This window comes from Bicyclus anynana, chromosome 2 (genome assembly GCF_947172395.1).
Source record: "Bicyclus anynana chromosome 2, ilBicAnyn1.1, whole genome shotgun sequence".
NCBI lineage: Eukaryota > Metazoa > Arthropoda > Insecta > Lepidoptera > Nymphalidae > Bicyclus > Bicyclus anynana.
The window spans coordinates 8303935-8320286 of NC_069084.1; the positions used below are offsets into that span (position 1 = coordinate 8303935).

The window sequence follows — 16352 nt, forward strand, 5'->3', positions numbered from 1 at the left end:
TCAGTACCTAACCCAAGTAATTTTGCCAAAAGACAACAAGATTGCAAAATCCTTAACAGAGCGCACCTAATTTTTTTTTTTTATTTTTTACAAGTTAGCCCTTGACTACAATATCACCTGATGTTATGTGATGATGCAATCTAAGATGGAATCGGGCTAACTTGTTAGGAAGAGGATAAAATCCACACCCCTTTCGGTTTCTACCTTATACGTACCGGAACGCTAAATCACTTGGCGGTAGGGTCTTTGTCGGTAGGGTGGTAACTAGCCACGGTCAAAGCCTCCCACCAGCCAGACCTGGACCAATTAAGAAAACCTCAATCAGTCCAGCCGGGGATCGAACCCAGGACCTCCGTCTTGTAATTCCACTGCGCCACGGAGGCCATCAAACATTCAATATTCTAGATAGGGCTATCAGATTATTTTAATATCACCAATATTCCAATTCCCTATAGATACGTGTAAGCAATTCCCATAGATATTTGCGATAGATTTATATATTTTTTTATTCAATAACATCTTAGACTTCATCATATGATCTCACCAAATGTAACGATGCAGTCAAATTGTAAGCAGACTTACTTTCAAGAGGTATAAGTTTATTCTATCACACCCCTTACAGTTTCTAAGCGGCATCGTACCGGAACGCTAAATAGCTTTCATGGCTAAATGAACGTCTATGCCGGTAGGCTAGTAACTATCCTAGGCTGACGTTTGCCACCAGAAATAATCTCATAGTGAGAATAATTACCTACCAAAGCTTTCGCAACAAAACGAACGCCGGTAAATCATCAATCATCTCCAAATAATCATTATGATTTATAATGAAGCTAACCTAAACCTGGCATCATTTAATCTATTGGTGAAGACATATGAAAAACTGTTTAGTAGTTTTTAGGTTTACTGCGCCCATATTTGTTTCACAAGACGACGCGCCGCGGTTTCATCCGCGTAGTTACCGTTCCCGTGAAAATGCGCGGATATAATATAGCCTATGATACTCACCAAAGTCACCGACATAGCTCAAAGAATTGCGAAGCTGAAGTGGCAATGGACGGGGCACATAGTTCGAAGAGCCGATGGACGTTGGGGTCCCAAAGTGCTGGAATGGCGACCCCGCACTAGTAAGCGCAGTGTTGGCCGACACCCACCAGGTAGACTGACGACATCAAGCGAGTCGCATGGATTCGCTGGATGCAGGTGGCTCAGTATCGTGATGTTTGAAAGGCCCTACAGAAGGCCTATGTCCTGCAGTAGACGTCCATCGGCTGATATGATGATGATGATGATGATGATGATGATGATGATGATGATACTCACAAACTACGTGACTTTCTAGTAGCTAATGAATTATCCTAATCGGTTCAGTATATCCAGAGATTACCCCCTACAACACCACAAACTTTAGCTCTATAAAATATTAATATAGATAATAGGTATGTAGTGAATTATTTCATGTTTTTCCATTGATTTTAATTTATGCTTGCCCATACGGATCAGGCAGGTTTTTTGAGATACTAGTGCCTACTAGATTCCAGGGGCCATTGACTTCTCGTTGTGACAGGTTTATCATTGTAACCGAGTAACGTCAAGTAGTTCTATGATTGTTTATCGGATAACTGTTTTAATTTTGATTAATTGAACATGTCTATAATTAAACTTACGGATGTCTTCAGCTCAGAGGGCCTAGTTGCAGTTTAATACTGTGACGATCGCGTAAACGTAAACGCGAATTTCTAAGGAATTGAAACAGCGCCATCTAGTGGCACTACTGCTCAACTGTTTCAACTCCATAAAAAATTCGCGTTTACGTTAACGCGATAGTAACAGTAAGAAGACATTGAAAACTCCCATTAGGCACTCTATTCACATTATTTTATTCTTGTTTTTCTTCCTATCTTCAAATTGTTATTGCCTGGTATTGAATGAGAGCTTGCTCACTTAGCTGGATCACAAGTTCGTTACATGTAGGATGGTGTGGGTGACATTTCGTTTAATTCTTGAAAGTTTGCCGCGATTCACGATAATAGTACGTATTATGAAAGTCATACGCAACTGTCACCGTACCCATGCTATCTGAAAAACACTTTAGCTCCGTGGTATACTTTCTAAAAACAGTGTCTAGTCTTTTTTTTCTCTGTAAAGAGTGTCGACAAATATAATTCATTCTATTCCAATTTACCTTCTACCAAACTGAGGTAATACAATTAAAATGGGAACAGCAGTTTTCACGCTGCCGGAACAAATAAGTCAAATGATAAAAGTATGAAATTTTTTTAGTATGTGACCATTGACAATTAATATAATTCCTTGGGCCATGGAGTTGCAGTGCCAAAAAAACCTTCCGCGTCCAGTTGCCTCAACTGGTGACAGAAGGGCTTCGTCATTTTTCGCGCAAGGGATTAGCCTGGCTGTCCAACGCGGTAAAGCATCTAGTAGGTATTCTTGCCACCATTCCACGTGGGCATGATTTGTATAGTTTTAAGGATAAGTTAGCTTAGGTTCCTTATTCTTTGTTAATAAAAAAAAATCGGTTGTCTGTAAAGTCGGTTTTATTGACGATTGTTGAACGGGACAACGTCATAAGAAAATACTGATGAAATGGTTGCATTTTTCAAAAGAAAATGTTCGTTTTTCTAAAATACTGTTTAATAATCTTCATAGAGTATTACATTTTATACTTTATTTCTTGTAACAAAAGTTGGCAACTCTAGAGCGAGGGAACGACGCATAACGTTATTTTTTTTCGAGTGTGCAGCCGGCTCCATCGAATTACAATAACACACAATAGATATTCTTCAATAACTAACTAATCGTAATAAACGTATTCTTAAAAATCTCTAACTATTTTTATAAGTTGCTTTCAAAACCTGATGGTCAAGATCATTAATGTAATCATTATTTGATACCATCATTTATTTTGTTTTCTTTTATAAGATACGTTTCCAAGAATTATGATCTTAGACGGTCGCTTACAAATATTTTAAAGGTCATCTACATCTAGATTATAATATTTAAGCAATAAATGAAGTTTTAAGACAACAAGAAAAACATATTTGAATAATTTATATTTTTGCATGAATTCCTTTAGGACTTTTTTTTGTTAATATTTATTATATACAAGCTAACACCCTACGGTTTCTCCCGCGTTGTTTCAGTTCTCGTGAGGATACGGGGATTTAATATAGCCTATGACACTCTAATACGCAAAAGATCGATCAAAATGACAGCACCTGAAGGAGACCTTCACTGCTAAGGGTTTTTCTTTAATTAGAAGAAAAAAAATAACATTTAAAATTATTATGCACTCATAAAATGAAAATACTTAGTCCCTAATATTTTTTTTGTATTTTATATTCATAAGGGTATTCCCAAATATTGTGAATTTGTAGTGGTAAAAGCATTATCAAAATCGATTCAGAGATTAAAATACCGCAAACTTTATAATTTAGTTTTGAGACAAATACGCGCAGTTCTTTTTAAATCCACAATTTCTTCCAGAATAAATATTATGAAATGAAATGATATGTGATAATAACTTTCTCTATTTTCCAGTAAAAGTTCCATTAAAATCAGCCCAGTCGTTCCAAAGATTAGTCTAGATGAATTTAAAAAAGGTTGTCTGTGTTTTAGCACCTATCATGTACGTCGTTTAGCACTTGAGACTATGACACAGTTATTTTGAAAACACAAAAATAATTTTTTCAATTCGATCCTGTAGTGCTTGAGCACGTTCAATCAACCGACCAAACAAACTCTTCAACTTTATATAATAGGTATTAGAACAGTGGCGTGCATAAAGTTTTTAACTAGGGTTAGGCTAAGTTTAAGTAAAAATTTGAAAATTCCTTGTCCAACTATGTATTTAGGACAACTTAATTAAAAAATCAAATTAACCAAAATATGATATTATAAGTTATTATTATTGTATTTTATTTTTTATGTGTGTTGTGTATGCTGTTGTTTTATATTTTGCTTATTGATTTAGAACTCAGAGTGCTGACGACGTTTGCCAGTGTGCAGAGAAACTCGATCGAGTTTATGTCACACTGCTATGTTATTTAAGAATAGTTATAAAAATGTGTATTTATATTTAAATAATAATAATAATAATAATGACCCTCTAGAATTGCAGAGCATGAACTTTAGTGGAGTCACGAACTTGTAATCGTTGTATGTAGGGTTAAAGAGCCCCTTGACAGTTAACTATCACTCCCCTTTTCAACTGAAGTCGCTCTCCCCCGCCTATCCCAAAATCACCTATGAAGGATTATCCAAGAATAGGTGTGGACGGAACGAACGCCATGACATGAATGAGCTAGACCATACGGCGATCGCCTTATATCACCGGTCGTTGCCCCCTGATGGCTACCCCTCTCTAACTCCCTTCGCTTTACGGAAACAAGCTCCACCTATCGTCGGCACGAGCCCACTCGCGATCGAGCAACGTCATATCCATCTCATGAATATCGTCATGATAGATTATTACATAGATTTATTCAGTTTGCGTCCTGTTTGTTACATTAGGAATTTTGGGTAAAAGTTATACTCTGAAGAAAACGATCACTTTTTATTTATTTATTCTACAATTTTATATATAAAAACATACGAGTATTAATAGTACAAGGTTTAAAAAATAACAATTAATCTAAAAGGGTTTTTACGAGTCCATTTCGCGTGTCAGTTCATGTTATCCAATATCCAGTCCCTGTATAACGCTACGTCAGTAAAAATTGTGTATGCATCGGGATTGCATATTGAGGCGTCATGTCTCGCTAGGCTGACTGATACAATTCCTCTCACATACCACGCTCCGTCTATGTAATCGATACCTTTATAATTAGTATTTGGATCATCTTGGACGAAGATCGCGAAAGCCCCACCACTGTCACCATTGCAAGCGGCAGTTCCTAGACAACAAAACAGAAATGATGTAGACCAGGCGCTGTGAGGAGTTCAGTGTGCATTCAGAAGACCGCATTTTGTTTAGTTTTGAACTCAGAAAAGCATGTAGATTATGATTTTGGATGTTACCTGGAGGTTTGGTGGCCTAATTTTTTTATAAATGGACTAAACGTATAATTTACAACAATTTATTGTTCCAAACGTTTTTTATTATTAGTACCAGTAGTAGTCACTAATAGCGAATCCATTAAAAACATTAATGGTTATAACAAGAAAATAACGCTTAAAACATAAATCACTCCAAAACTACTGGATGAATAAAACTTGGCACTATTTGAGGTCATCACAGAGGTACGAGAAAGGTTAAAGAATAGGTACTTTTACAAAAATAGAAGGGGGTGAAATAATGAAAAATGGGTTGAAAGTTTGCATGGAATGTCCTTAATATTTCATAAACTCAACTCCTCACAGCTTGGTCTTGGTCTTGGTTTAACGAGTATATACAGAACCCGGCAAGTAAGTTGAACCAAAATGACAGTTGTCTGCGTTTGTGGCTGCCCGGTACAGCAAGATGTCAAATAATTATTAAAAAATTCATACGTGATTGTAATGGCGTCCACTTGTTCCAATAGTTGGCAGCTCTAGCGAAAATGTGTTACTGCACATAATTCAACTTACAGGCCTTACATTTAATTCAAATTATTATTCAAATGTTTCGTACAAATTATGTTTTTTATTTGCATATAATATCATATTTAGTTGGTTCTTATAACTTGTACTTTCGAAGAGTAATTTATACATATAAATACTTTTATTTATTCCAAAAATATATAACGTAATTTTTAACTGACCGTTCTGAGTTCCCGCACAAAATCTTTTGCCATTTAGAACATTCGAGTAAAATATTGGATCAAAACGTATGCACGTGATTTCGGTAACTAATGGCATAACTGCGGATTTTAGCTGCGACGACAGTGAATCTGTGTTGTCAAAGCCCCAGCCGACTACCTGAAAAGCGTTTTCTTTGTTAATAAATTATAAGTCAAAAAACTTTTTTAATAAAGCTTTTATTTAAACGCTCTAAAAAGAAGAAAATATTTTTTTCTTTCAACATTTTAACTATCAACTTATAACCTCATTATGTACAACTTAAATGATAATAAAAGCTCTATATAATATTATTATAGATATAGATAAGCCCTTTCATTTGATACCCATATTGTAGAAGTACATTAAAAATAACTATTCCGCCATCTTGGGTAGTCTGCCATTGCCATATTTAGAATAACGTCATATAATATATCGTGTATTGTCATCCAATTTTAACGTGTATAAAAAATTTCAGCTCAATCGGTTGAAGATATCTACTCCAAAATTGAGCTCAAAGAATCTACATACATTGCAAGTTAAATAAAAGCTTTTAATAAACAAATTAAGACTCATAGGGTGTAATAGGGGTTGAAAGTTTACATCGATTTTCACGCAGACGAAGTCGCAAGCGTCCGCTAGTTTCTAATATTAGTATAAAGGTATAGATGATATAGAGAAATGATAGCTTAGTAGATATGACCCCTGCCTTCGATTCGGAGGGCATAGGTTCGAATCCAACCGTTCAGTAGTGTATTTAAAGAAATTAAATATCACGTGTCTCAAACGGTGAAGGAAAAATATTGTGAGGAAACTTGCATACAAGAGATTTTTCTTAATTCTCTACGTATGTGAAGCCTGCCAATTCGCATTTGGCTAGCGTGGTGGACTAAGGTCTAATCACTCTCATTATGAGAGGAGACTCGTGCTCAACAGTGAGCCGAATATGGTTTTTTTTAATATTGTTTCTTACCGTGCCTTTAATGTCGTAAGCACCAATATGGTCGTAGAGTCCGTTAAACCATATACATGCGGGCTGAACATAGTTGTTGAAAATTGCTTCACTTGACAATTTCAGTAAAGCGATGTCATTGTCAAGAGTTCTGTAGTCAAATCCATCGTGAAGTATTACTTCATATACCTGAAATTTTAATATTATTTTTAGCAGATTTGAAACATTTCCCTTAATATCTAAAAGTTGACCTACCCACTTCTTTCTCTTGTAAAGCTACGTCCCTTGCCACAAGTGTATATTTTCCCAATGAAACACTAAAAAGATTAGGATTCAACTGAGCTCCGTTTGCCGATACGCAGTGGCCAGCTGTAAAATAGAAAACATATATGATAGTTTATGACATAGACAATAGGGATGATGACAGTTTTTTAAATTGTATATAAATTAAGAGTATGCTAATAGTAAAGCAATTTTGTAAAAGTAACAGGGTATCTGCGATCATTACTTTCGGAGCTACAGGGATTTAAAGGGTCAGATTTGCGGCGCTGCCGCGGATCCCTGAAAAACGCGCCATACAAAATGATACGAACTAATGACGTCGTAGGTAATTAATGATCGTTAGATTTGTATGAGCGTTTAAACAAAATTACTAATTATCTTTGTTATTTCTGCGTTTATGTTTATAGTTCACATATTAAAAAATGTCACATTTAATGTAAGGAAGCTAAAACTGTATGAATGTGTATGAATTTTCATCTGTTTACGATAAAAGATTTTTAATAGATTTTGAAATTTTATAATCTTATTTATTTTGCAAATATCCAGTCAATCTTTGCTTTTTATGTATAAATTAGTTAACATTTACCTTATTTACCCGAATTTACTATAAAACTCCATATATTCAAAACTAGTCATCATCCCCATTATAATGTGTAGTATATTAGGTATTAAATTGATACAATCATTGTCATCATCATCATCATCATTGCCCATGGACTGCTGGACATAGGCCTCTTGCATGGACTTCCAAACAACACGATCTTGAGCTTCCAGCATCCAGCGGCTCCCTGCAACCTACTAGATGTCCTCAGTCACCAGTCACAGAAAACTGCCTCAGTCCACCCTAGTGGGGGGTCGACTAACACTGCGCTTTCCAGTGCTGAGTCACCATTCCAGTACCTTGGGACCCCAACCAACTATGTGCCCGGCCTATTGTCACTTTAGCTTTGCGACTCGCCGTGCTATGTGAGTAAATTAGGTCTTTTGTGGATCTCCTCATTTCTGATTCGAGCATGCAGAGAAACTCCAAGCATAGCTCGCTCCATCGCCCGCTAAATTACTTTGACCAATACACATATATATATATATATATATATATATATATATATATATATATACTCGTACAATACAAATTTTAAATATGGTATAGGTACATATTATAGACTACAAGCTCTTAAAAAATCTTCATTAAAAGATAAATGACGTACACTTTCGACAAAAGCTTGAATGCTATAGATAACAGTTTTCACTTGCTAGGTGAAGCAAATATTAACTATAAAGATAAAGTATCTTTATATGTGTACAAAAAGAAATTACACAAATGTCGTACAGTAATAAATAACCGATATTGCTTCTGCAATTGTCGACACATTAAAAATTTGTACTAACTTCCGGTACCACTACTTTAGTAGGGCACTAGGTTTTTCGACATTTATTTTTAATCATCTATAACACTATAACAAAGCCGTACATTAATAGTTAGTCGTAATTCATTATTTGAACCCGAGACGTACCTACTCACCTGTACCGCTCAGAAGTGACGGCATAGTGCTCAGAGTTATTTTCTGATATAGTAACAACCTTCTAAGCGTTATTCACGTTGGTTCGTTTCACAGGTAATTGTTTTTCAAGGGCTTGTAGTTCTATATGCGATATTTTTTAACTGATACTTAAAACTACCTGCTGAACACTTTATCTTGTTTGTTAAGACGGCGTTTCATCATTCCAAACACTAGTTTATGACGGCCTCCGTGGCGCAGTGGTATGCGCGGTGGATTTACAAGACGGAGGTCCTGGGTTCGACCCCCGGCTGGGCAGATTGAGATTTTCTTAATTTGTCCAGGTCTGGCTGGTGGGAGGCTTCGGCCGTGGCTAGATACCACCCTACCGGCAAAGACGTACCGCCAAGCGATTTAGCGTTCCGGTACGATGCCCTGTAGAAACCGAAAGGGGTTTGGATTTTCATCCCCCTCCTAACAAGTTAGCCCGCTTCCATCTTAGACTGCATCATCACTTACCATCAGGTGAGATTGTAGTCAAGGGCTAACTTGTAAAGATTAAAAAAAAAAAGTTTTGAATATCTTACCTGTTAAAACAGTATATTTGGAAATGAGTGTCCCACCGCATACGTATTTCATAGTAAACTTCTGAAGTCGCAATATAGCGGCGTGATAAGGGTACTCCCCGGCTTTCGTTGCGGATCCACTTACAATGAGTTCTGTATATCGATGGTTAATTCTTCGCCTACCACAAAATTTATCTGGGGCATTCTCATATAATTTCACAACTCCGATCGAGAATTTTTGAAAATATGTCTAAAAGCAAAAACAAAAAAACAATTATTTTTATTAGTTAAAGGAGATGGTCCAAAATTGTATGGAGCCTAGGTCCAGTCATTGTACCCTAGCGGAAATAAAAGAAAATATTTTTTAAAACTATTTTTGATTATATAAATCTACGAATTTTCTTTATTCTTTCGAGATAATATTCAATATCTCCCAAGAAATGCAACTAATAAGGGTAATAATGGCGGATTGATGACGTTTTCAATGCAGTGGTCGATTTGATGTTTGCTGTCAATTGTCATGTCATAGTTGCTTTAAGGGCGCCATCTTGGTATAACTCAAAAACTTGGGTTTTAATTTTATTTATTTCTTTTTATTTAGTTACATTTATTCACTTTAATAAATTTTATTTATTAAAGTGAATAAATGTAACTATTATTTATTTTATTTTAAAATTTTAATGATACGGGGTACAAGAGTGGACCTGAAATGGACCATCTCCTTTAGTAATTATAATTGTCTGTACAAATCAAATCATACCCGATCAGGTTCTTTACAATTTTCTACGCCATCGATTTTTAAACTTATTATGTACGGTGGATGATTTGGGGCATGTCTGCCTTGAACTGTAAACTTTACTTCATCGACATCTTTAACTATGATGAACGTAAAAATATTATTGATGGTATCTTTAGTAGCTGAAAATCTTGAATAATTTTGCTGTAACAATAAATAATATACGAAAATTATTTGCTTTATTAAAGGTACTTATTCTGTGATAATTATTGAACATGAACATGACACGTGATGATAGCCCAGGTAGCATGCACCTCCAACTTTTCGGTTATGTGCATTTTATGATACGAGTATTAAATATCACGTGTCTCAAAAGGCGAAGGAAAAACATCGTGAGGAAACCTGCATACCTGAGAATTTTCTTAATTCTCTATGTGTGTAAAGCCAATTCGCATAGGGCCAATTGGGCTCATGGTAGGCCTAACTCCTTAAGGAATGAAGAGCCGAAACGCTTCGTACGAATGCAAGGGACGTCGACAACGAATGAATGCAGATTACTGCGATGCCTGGCAGGTCTATGATAAAAAAGGTCAAGGGGATGATTTCTCCTTGGAAAAATTCTTGACTGCGTTCTCCGAAATAAATCTAGTTGTTAAGTAGTATTTGAAAGAACCACAAGAAAGAACAGTGTCCGAGAAACCGTTGACGACCTCCGTGGCGCAGTGGTATGCGCGGTGAATTTACAAGACGGAGGTCCTGGGTTCGATCCCCGGCTGGGCCGATTGAGGTTTCCTAATTGGTCCAGGTCTGGTGGGAGGCTTAGACCGTGGCTAGTTACCACCCTACCGACAAAGACGTACCGCCAAGCGATTTAGCATTCCGATACTATGTCGTGTAGAAACCGAAAGGAGTGTGGATTTTCATCCTCCTCTTAACAAGTTAGCCCGTTTCCATCTTAGATTGCATCATCACTTACCATCAGGTGAGATTGCAGTCAAGGGCTAACTTGTATAGAATAATAAAAAAAAATACAAATATTTGATATGCCTTGAATTTATGCATCGCTGACATCAACACCGTACGTAACGAAAATGGAATTAAGTCGAAAAGATTTTACAGCGATGATTTTTTATGATTTAATAAGTTCTCTCTATACGCAAGACTGTGCTGCTCGTCTTCAAAATGCTTTTGGGAGAGAAGCACCTAGATTGAGCACCGTAAGGTGATGGTATGTTGAATTTGAGAGAGGTCGAGTTTCTTTACATGACAATAAAATAATGTGGCTACTGTTAAGTGGCAATTAAGACATGTACATACTTATACAAGTAATACGATACTTACAAGAAGTACTGTGCCTCCAGAATCCAAAGTCACTTTAATTTCCGAAAATGCCTGCAATCTTTTTTTTATATAAACATGATATCCAGCACTCAAGTGGTGGTTGAAGTTTGATCGTAATTCTTTGTTACCTTTACAAAAATTTTCTCCATAGCTTGGAACACTATGGCTAGGACCGTTTTGTACTTCAAATGTTACAGAATTTAAATACACTAATGCTATTAACAATAACTTATCTGACAGCGTCATTGTTTTTGTTATTTCAATTCGAATTAACAAGTATAGATTATTAACACTGCCACTAAAACACCATATTATCAATATGTTTGATACTGTCACTAGCTAATTACAATTTCGTTCAAAATCATAATCTTCACTGTTTCATTATTAAAGTTACTTTAGGTACCAGTAACAAGTTAAAGGTTATCTGTATTTTAACCTCGTTGTGATATATAAATTTTGATATAAGCACAACTAAACGAAATTATTAAAATCAATAATTTATTACAATAGAAATTAAGGATTATTCCGTGGTATTTAATACAAAGCATTGTGTCAAAAGTAGCAGTTTAAAAAACAATACCTGTATAAAAATACATTCATACATCATCATCATTAACTATAATATAACTTTATAATAATTTTGAGAGTTATTGATTTTCTCATCAGACTGCCTCTTTGAAAGTAGTCAGCCCGCTTCCATCTTAGATCGCATCGTCACTTACCATAAGCTGAGATTGTAGTCAAGGGCTAACTTGTAAAGAATAATAAAAAGACATTTGGTTATTATTTATTCTAGGTACCATAGAAGTGGCAGTCTTGTAAAGTTAGGGAAAAGACCATCATGTTGAGCTAAGTATGTTATTGGTACCTAAATATTTAAATCGATATCGATGTTGTAATAATAAATTATGTGCAATTTTTGTCAAAACCAAAAAAAGGGACTATGTTTGTGAACTTCTTTTTTAAAGTACGAACTCCTACAAAATTGAAAATTACTGACATAGTCATGCAAATACTGATAATTTTAACGATGTTCATTCTTCTATATAAAACTGTATATTTTGTGGAACAAGCTTTTCAGCTCTTTTTAATGTATCAGGAAGTAACATGGGCTGTCCCCGTATTCCTAAGGGATTAGGAGCTACAAAACCGCGAGGTTCTGCTAGTCTTCAATAACTTAAACAACATATTTATGATTCTCTTAACAGGTTATCTCATTTGATGTATAAATGTAGTGGAATTCAAATAAATTTAACAGTCCATGTTGCCCCCAAAAATGACCTTGAGATTAAAAAATTCGAAAAAAAAAATTGTTTTGTTTTTTTTTTCAAAATTTTCAAGGTTTAGTATTATTATTATATTATTATTAGTATCGGAAGTAAGAGGGGGGAATAGAAAATTATGGTCCATTGTATTGAACAACTTAGAAACTGTATAAAATTGCAAAAAACAAGCTCTTTCGTTTGATGTAGCCCACGATGTGGTAATGACATTTGCTATCGACAGTTCACGTTATCAAGATCTGTCATTCCCATACATTTTTCTAGTTTTCGAAGCGTTAGCGATCGTAGAAAGAGAATCGACGTGCCACTTGGCTAGGGGGGCAGTGATCATAAAGGGGTTACCTTTTTTGTACGTACAAAACTTATAGTTCATCATCATTATCATTACAATCAGTCGCATCCACACAAGCCTCACTTAAATACTTCAAAACAACTCAGTTTTGAACTGCCTGTATTCAGTGTCTACCTGAAACCCACATTGTACCTTCCACAGATATAAGAGGTAACTAGACTTATAAAGTGTCAATTCTTTGTATTGAAACCCGCGTACCCAGGGGCGTGGCCTAAATGGCTGTTTAATATTTAGTGAAAAATGAAATATGTCACCCTTACTTTAGAGTTGAATATTATTTATTTATTTTGTCACAGAACAAACCAAGACTGCTAGTACATGTGCGGACACGCTTGCGTTGTTCCGCACACCCGGGTGTACGCGGGCCACGCCCCCTTGCTACTTCTATTGCTAAAAGCGTTAGCTTTTAGCGTTGTCTGTTCTGTGGTACCTTCAGTCCACCTAGTGGGATTTCGATGAACACTGCGCTTTTTGGTGCGCTTGAGACCTAAACATCCATAGGCTTTAGCTTGGATACTTTGTTTGGATCTTTAGATTCTGATTCGATGAGATAATGAGGCCAATAGTGATCAAGTCTTAGATCATTAAGTCATCACAGGCAACACGCGCTGTTTGAAGGCTTTTGTCTTCAAGCACTGATGAATATTGGACAAAAATATGTCGTGGACTTTCCCAAACGCTGCCTACAACCCCACAAGTGCCTCGTAATCAATGTTTTACGTGTCGCGAGTGTGTCGAGCAAGCTAACGTACCTTGTCCACGGAATCACCAAACGGTATTCGTGGAAGATAATACCTACAGGTTACGCGCTGACCTTGACACAACCCGACAAGGATGTGGAGGTATTATGAGAGATAATATGAACGTCATAATTAATATAACACCGTTAAAAATATCAGAACTTTCATGATTATCTTATAGTTTTCTTTATTTTTATCAGTTACACGTATACCTATACCGGTTTTTCGGGTCGTGATTATAATAAAATCATTGCGATTGGTTAATATGTACACTGTTTTAGCACTAAAACATTTTTATATTTTTACTACTCACACACACTTACACATCACACGTCAAGTATTATTAAGACTTTATTTCTCACTAAGTTAGATAAAGACCGTTCGATTTCATTGTATATCAAACAGGTAAGATTGTTTTTGAATCTTCTAAGTTGGTAGGTTAGTCCACGGAACTGGTTTCATTATTAATTTTCCTTGTAAGAACTGCTCACCGCGAACGCAGTTATGTGTATGCTAGTATGAGTTTTTAACCGACTTCCAAAAAGGAGGAGGTTCTACGTTCAGCTGTATGTATGTTTTTTTTTTTAATATTTCGTAAAGGTGAGTTATACTTATTACAATTTTATTGTCTCACTAGAAAACGTATTTTTTACAACTTCTTAGGGTATCATGGATCAACAAGGATATCATGTAATCATATTCTCAGTTGCCAGACACATAATGGCAACCTTTCGCTATCATTTGTAAAGGTATTTTTGTATATTAGTTTTCCAGTGAACCACGTACCGAAGTGACTGGTGCCCGGGGACATGAATTCTCATAGTATACCGTGGAAAATATAAAAAATACGATTTATACTGATAGATATTAAAGGGGATGGACACTTGATATCTACTACTTCCCAAAGTCACCACGATCTGAACTCCATTTGAAGGAACATGACCTGACAAACTTCCAGCTTTGTAAAATGAGGAAAATTTGTCACTTAGACTAATTTAATTTTGAATAAAAGTTAATTTAATTTTGATAAGCAATTTTTATTAAAATGATGATATTTTTCAGAGCCATCTGGTGGAATCTACTAAAAGTTTTACGTTAGAACATTAAGAATTCATATGATGTTCTATGACACACGGACAACCCGTTTTAGTTCTAGTAGAATTTAGTTGTATATTGTCGCTTTTTTTAATATGAGGTTGAAATATTTTGCTCTGCTTCGAATCCTGAATATTCGGGATATGAATCTTATGATGAAGATATAAATATAGTTCAATGAGAACCCATTTCAGAAATAATGTTAAGATTCTTATAATTACACGGATTTTTTTTGCTTAAAGTGATCCTATAGATGACGCTGAATAAAAAATTTAAATGTTTAAAACAACAGGAAATGAATACTTCAACTTTTTTTCTGCTAATTGACGATCTCGTAAGTTTTTTACTACATTTAAAAGGGAAATGCCCAGTTTTGGGTTAGTCAGAGATCAGCCAAATGGATTTATTCGGAAAATATCAAAATTATAAAATAATTACTAAGCAAGATAATACCCACCCCACCCAGTAAACTTTAACCATTAGATTTGTTGTTGTTGTCTATTTTTTCTGAATAGCAGAATAACTATTAAAATATAAACTATTTAAAAATACAAACCTATGTTGGACAATAAATTTTACATTTTTTACTTTCAGTGCATACCCTAGTTAAAAACCTTCTGCACGCCACTGTATATAATAGGTACTAAAGTCACAAGTATCATAACCTACTATCCCACTTCCTATCCTATCCTACTAATATTATAAAGACGAAGTCACGGGCGTCCGCTAGTAATAAGTGATGAACATGGGTTTTTACAATGTATATAAATGTGCCTATATAATAAAACTCAGATATCTAGGTATAAGTTACAGATTGTCAGTAGTTTATTTCCAATTTAAAAATTAAACTTTAACATGGGTTTCTCCAGTGTATACAAAATGTATATGATAAAAATCAGCTATCTTTGTAGGTACTCGTAACACAGGCTACAAGTACGCTTACTTTAGGGTTAGATAGATTACGAGTATGTTTGGTTTAACTATAGGTATATATTTTATTTCTACAATTTTCCAAGAAGTTATTTATTCATATTTTGTAAAATCCAGTCTCTGTATACAGCTACATCAGTAAAAACTGTGTATGAGTTTGGGTCACATATGGAGGCATCGTTTCTTGCTAAGCTGACTGATACAATGCCTTTCACATACCACGCTCCGTCGAGGTCATCCTCATCTTCCCTATATTTTTTTTTGCTTAAGTCGTCTTGAACAAAAACCATATAGCCTCCGCCACTATCACCATTGCAGGCTGATGTTCCTATAACATAAAATATAACTCTATATATTTAAAAAAAAATTCAGCCGACTTTAAAAACACGGAAATGATCTACATAAAAAAAATAAAAAACGTTGTTTTCTCTTTGCTCATCGTTATTCAGGACAAACTTCAAAATAGTAAATCAAAATATACAAAATAAAATAAAAGCACATAAAAGTTTGTTTAATTTTACAATAACATTGAAACTACGTACCTATCTATATTACCTACCTACGACTATTAAAATATTGACCGTAACTGGAAGCTTTTATATTGAGAGTAGCATTTCCGTTTCCGTCGATTTCATACCAGTTTTCGTACTTTTATTGACGTCACGTCTGGCTATGTGGCGCCACCTGGCGGTGTCGGGCTCGGGAAGTTTCGTAAATCGCTGAGCGCGACTTTAGCTCATTGGCGTTTTGTTTGCCGTCGAAGCAACATCTTGCAATCAGTTGGTACCCGACATTGCAAGATAA

At 35.4% G+C, this 16352-nt stretch overlaps 1 protein-coding gene across 3 annotated transcripts; it reads right to left on the bottom strand.

Moving 5' to 3' along the window:
- Positions 1–4556: 4556 nt before the first annotated feature.
- LOC112045220 (trypsin-1) lies at positions 4557–13964 on the bottom strand. 3 transcript variants are annotated; one of them, XM_024081317.2, is made up of 8 exons: positions 13837–13964; positions 11149–11446; positions 9832–10011; positions 9093–9321; positions 6984–7093; positions 6746–6913; positions 5757–5913; positions 4557–4910 (listed from the first exon to the last, which is right to left on the bottom strand). In XM_024081317.2, exons 1-8 carry the CDS (start codon positions 13848–13850, stop codon positions 4681–4683), a joined length of 1386 nt encoding a protein of 461 aa, XP_023937085.2. In that variant the 5' UTR covers positions 13851–13964; the 3' UTR covers positions 4557–4680. The 3 variants fall into 3 exon arrangements, with proteins under 3 accessions (XP_023937085.2, XP_023937087.2, XP_023937084.2); XM_024081319.2 differs by having other exon boundaries at positions 11149–11330; positions 13847–13865; XM_024081316.2 differs by lacking the exon at positions 13837–13964 and having other exon boundaries at positions 11149–11604.
- Between the last annotated feature and the right edge of the window lie 2388 nt (positions 13965–16352).

What these genes read in the sequence shown, in the direction of transcription:
- LOC112045220 (XM_024081317.2), bottom strand. An exon ending in CTGGAGGCACAGTACTTCTT is followed by an intron (nt 10,012 to 11,148) that starts GTAAGTATCGTA and finishes TTATTGTTACAG; the next exon opens with CAAAATTATTCAAGATTTTC. An exon ending in TTGTGCGGGAACTCAGAACG is followed by an intron (nt 4,911 to 5,756) that starts GTCAGTTAAAAA and finishes TTTGTTGTCTAG; the next exon opens with GAACTGCCGCTTGCAATGGT.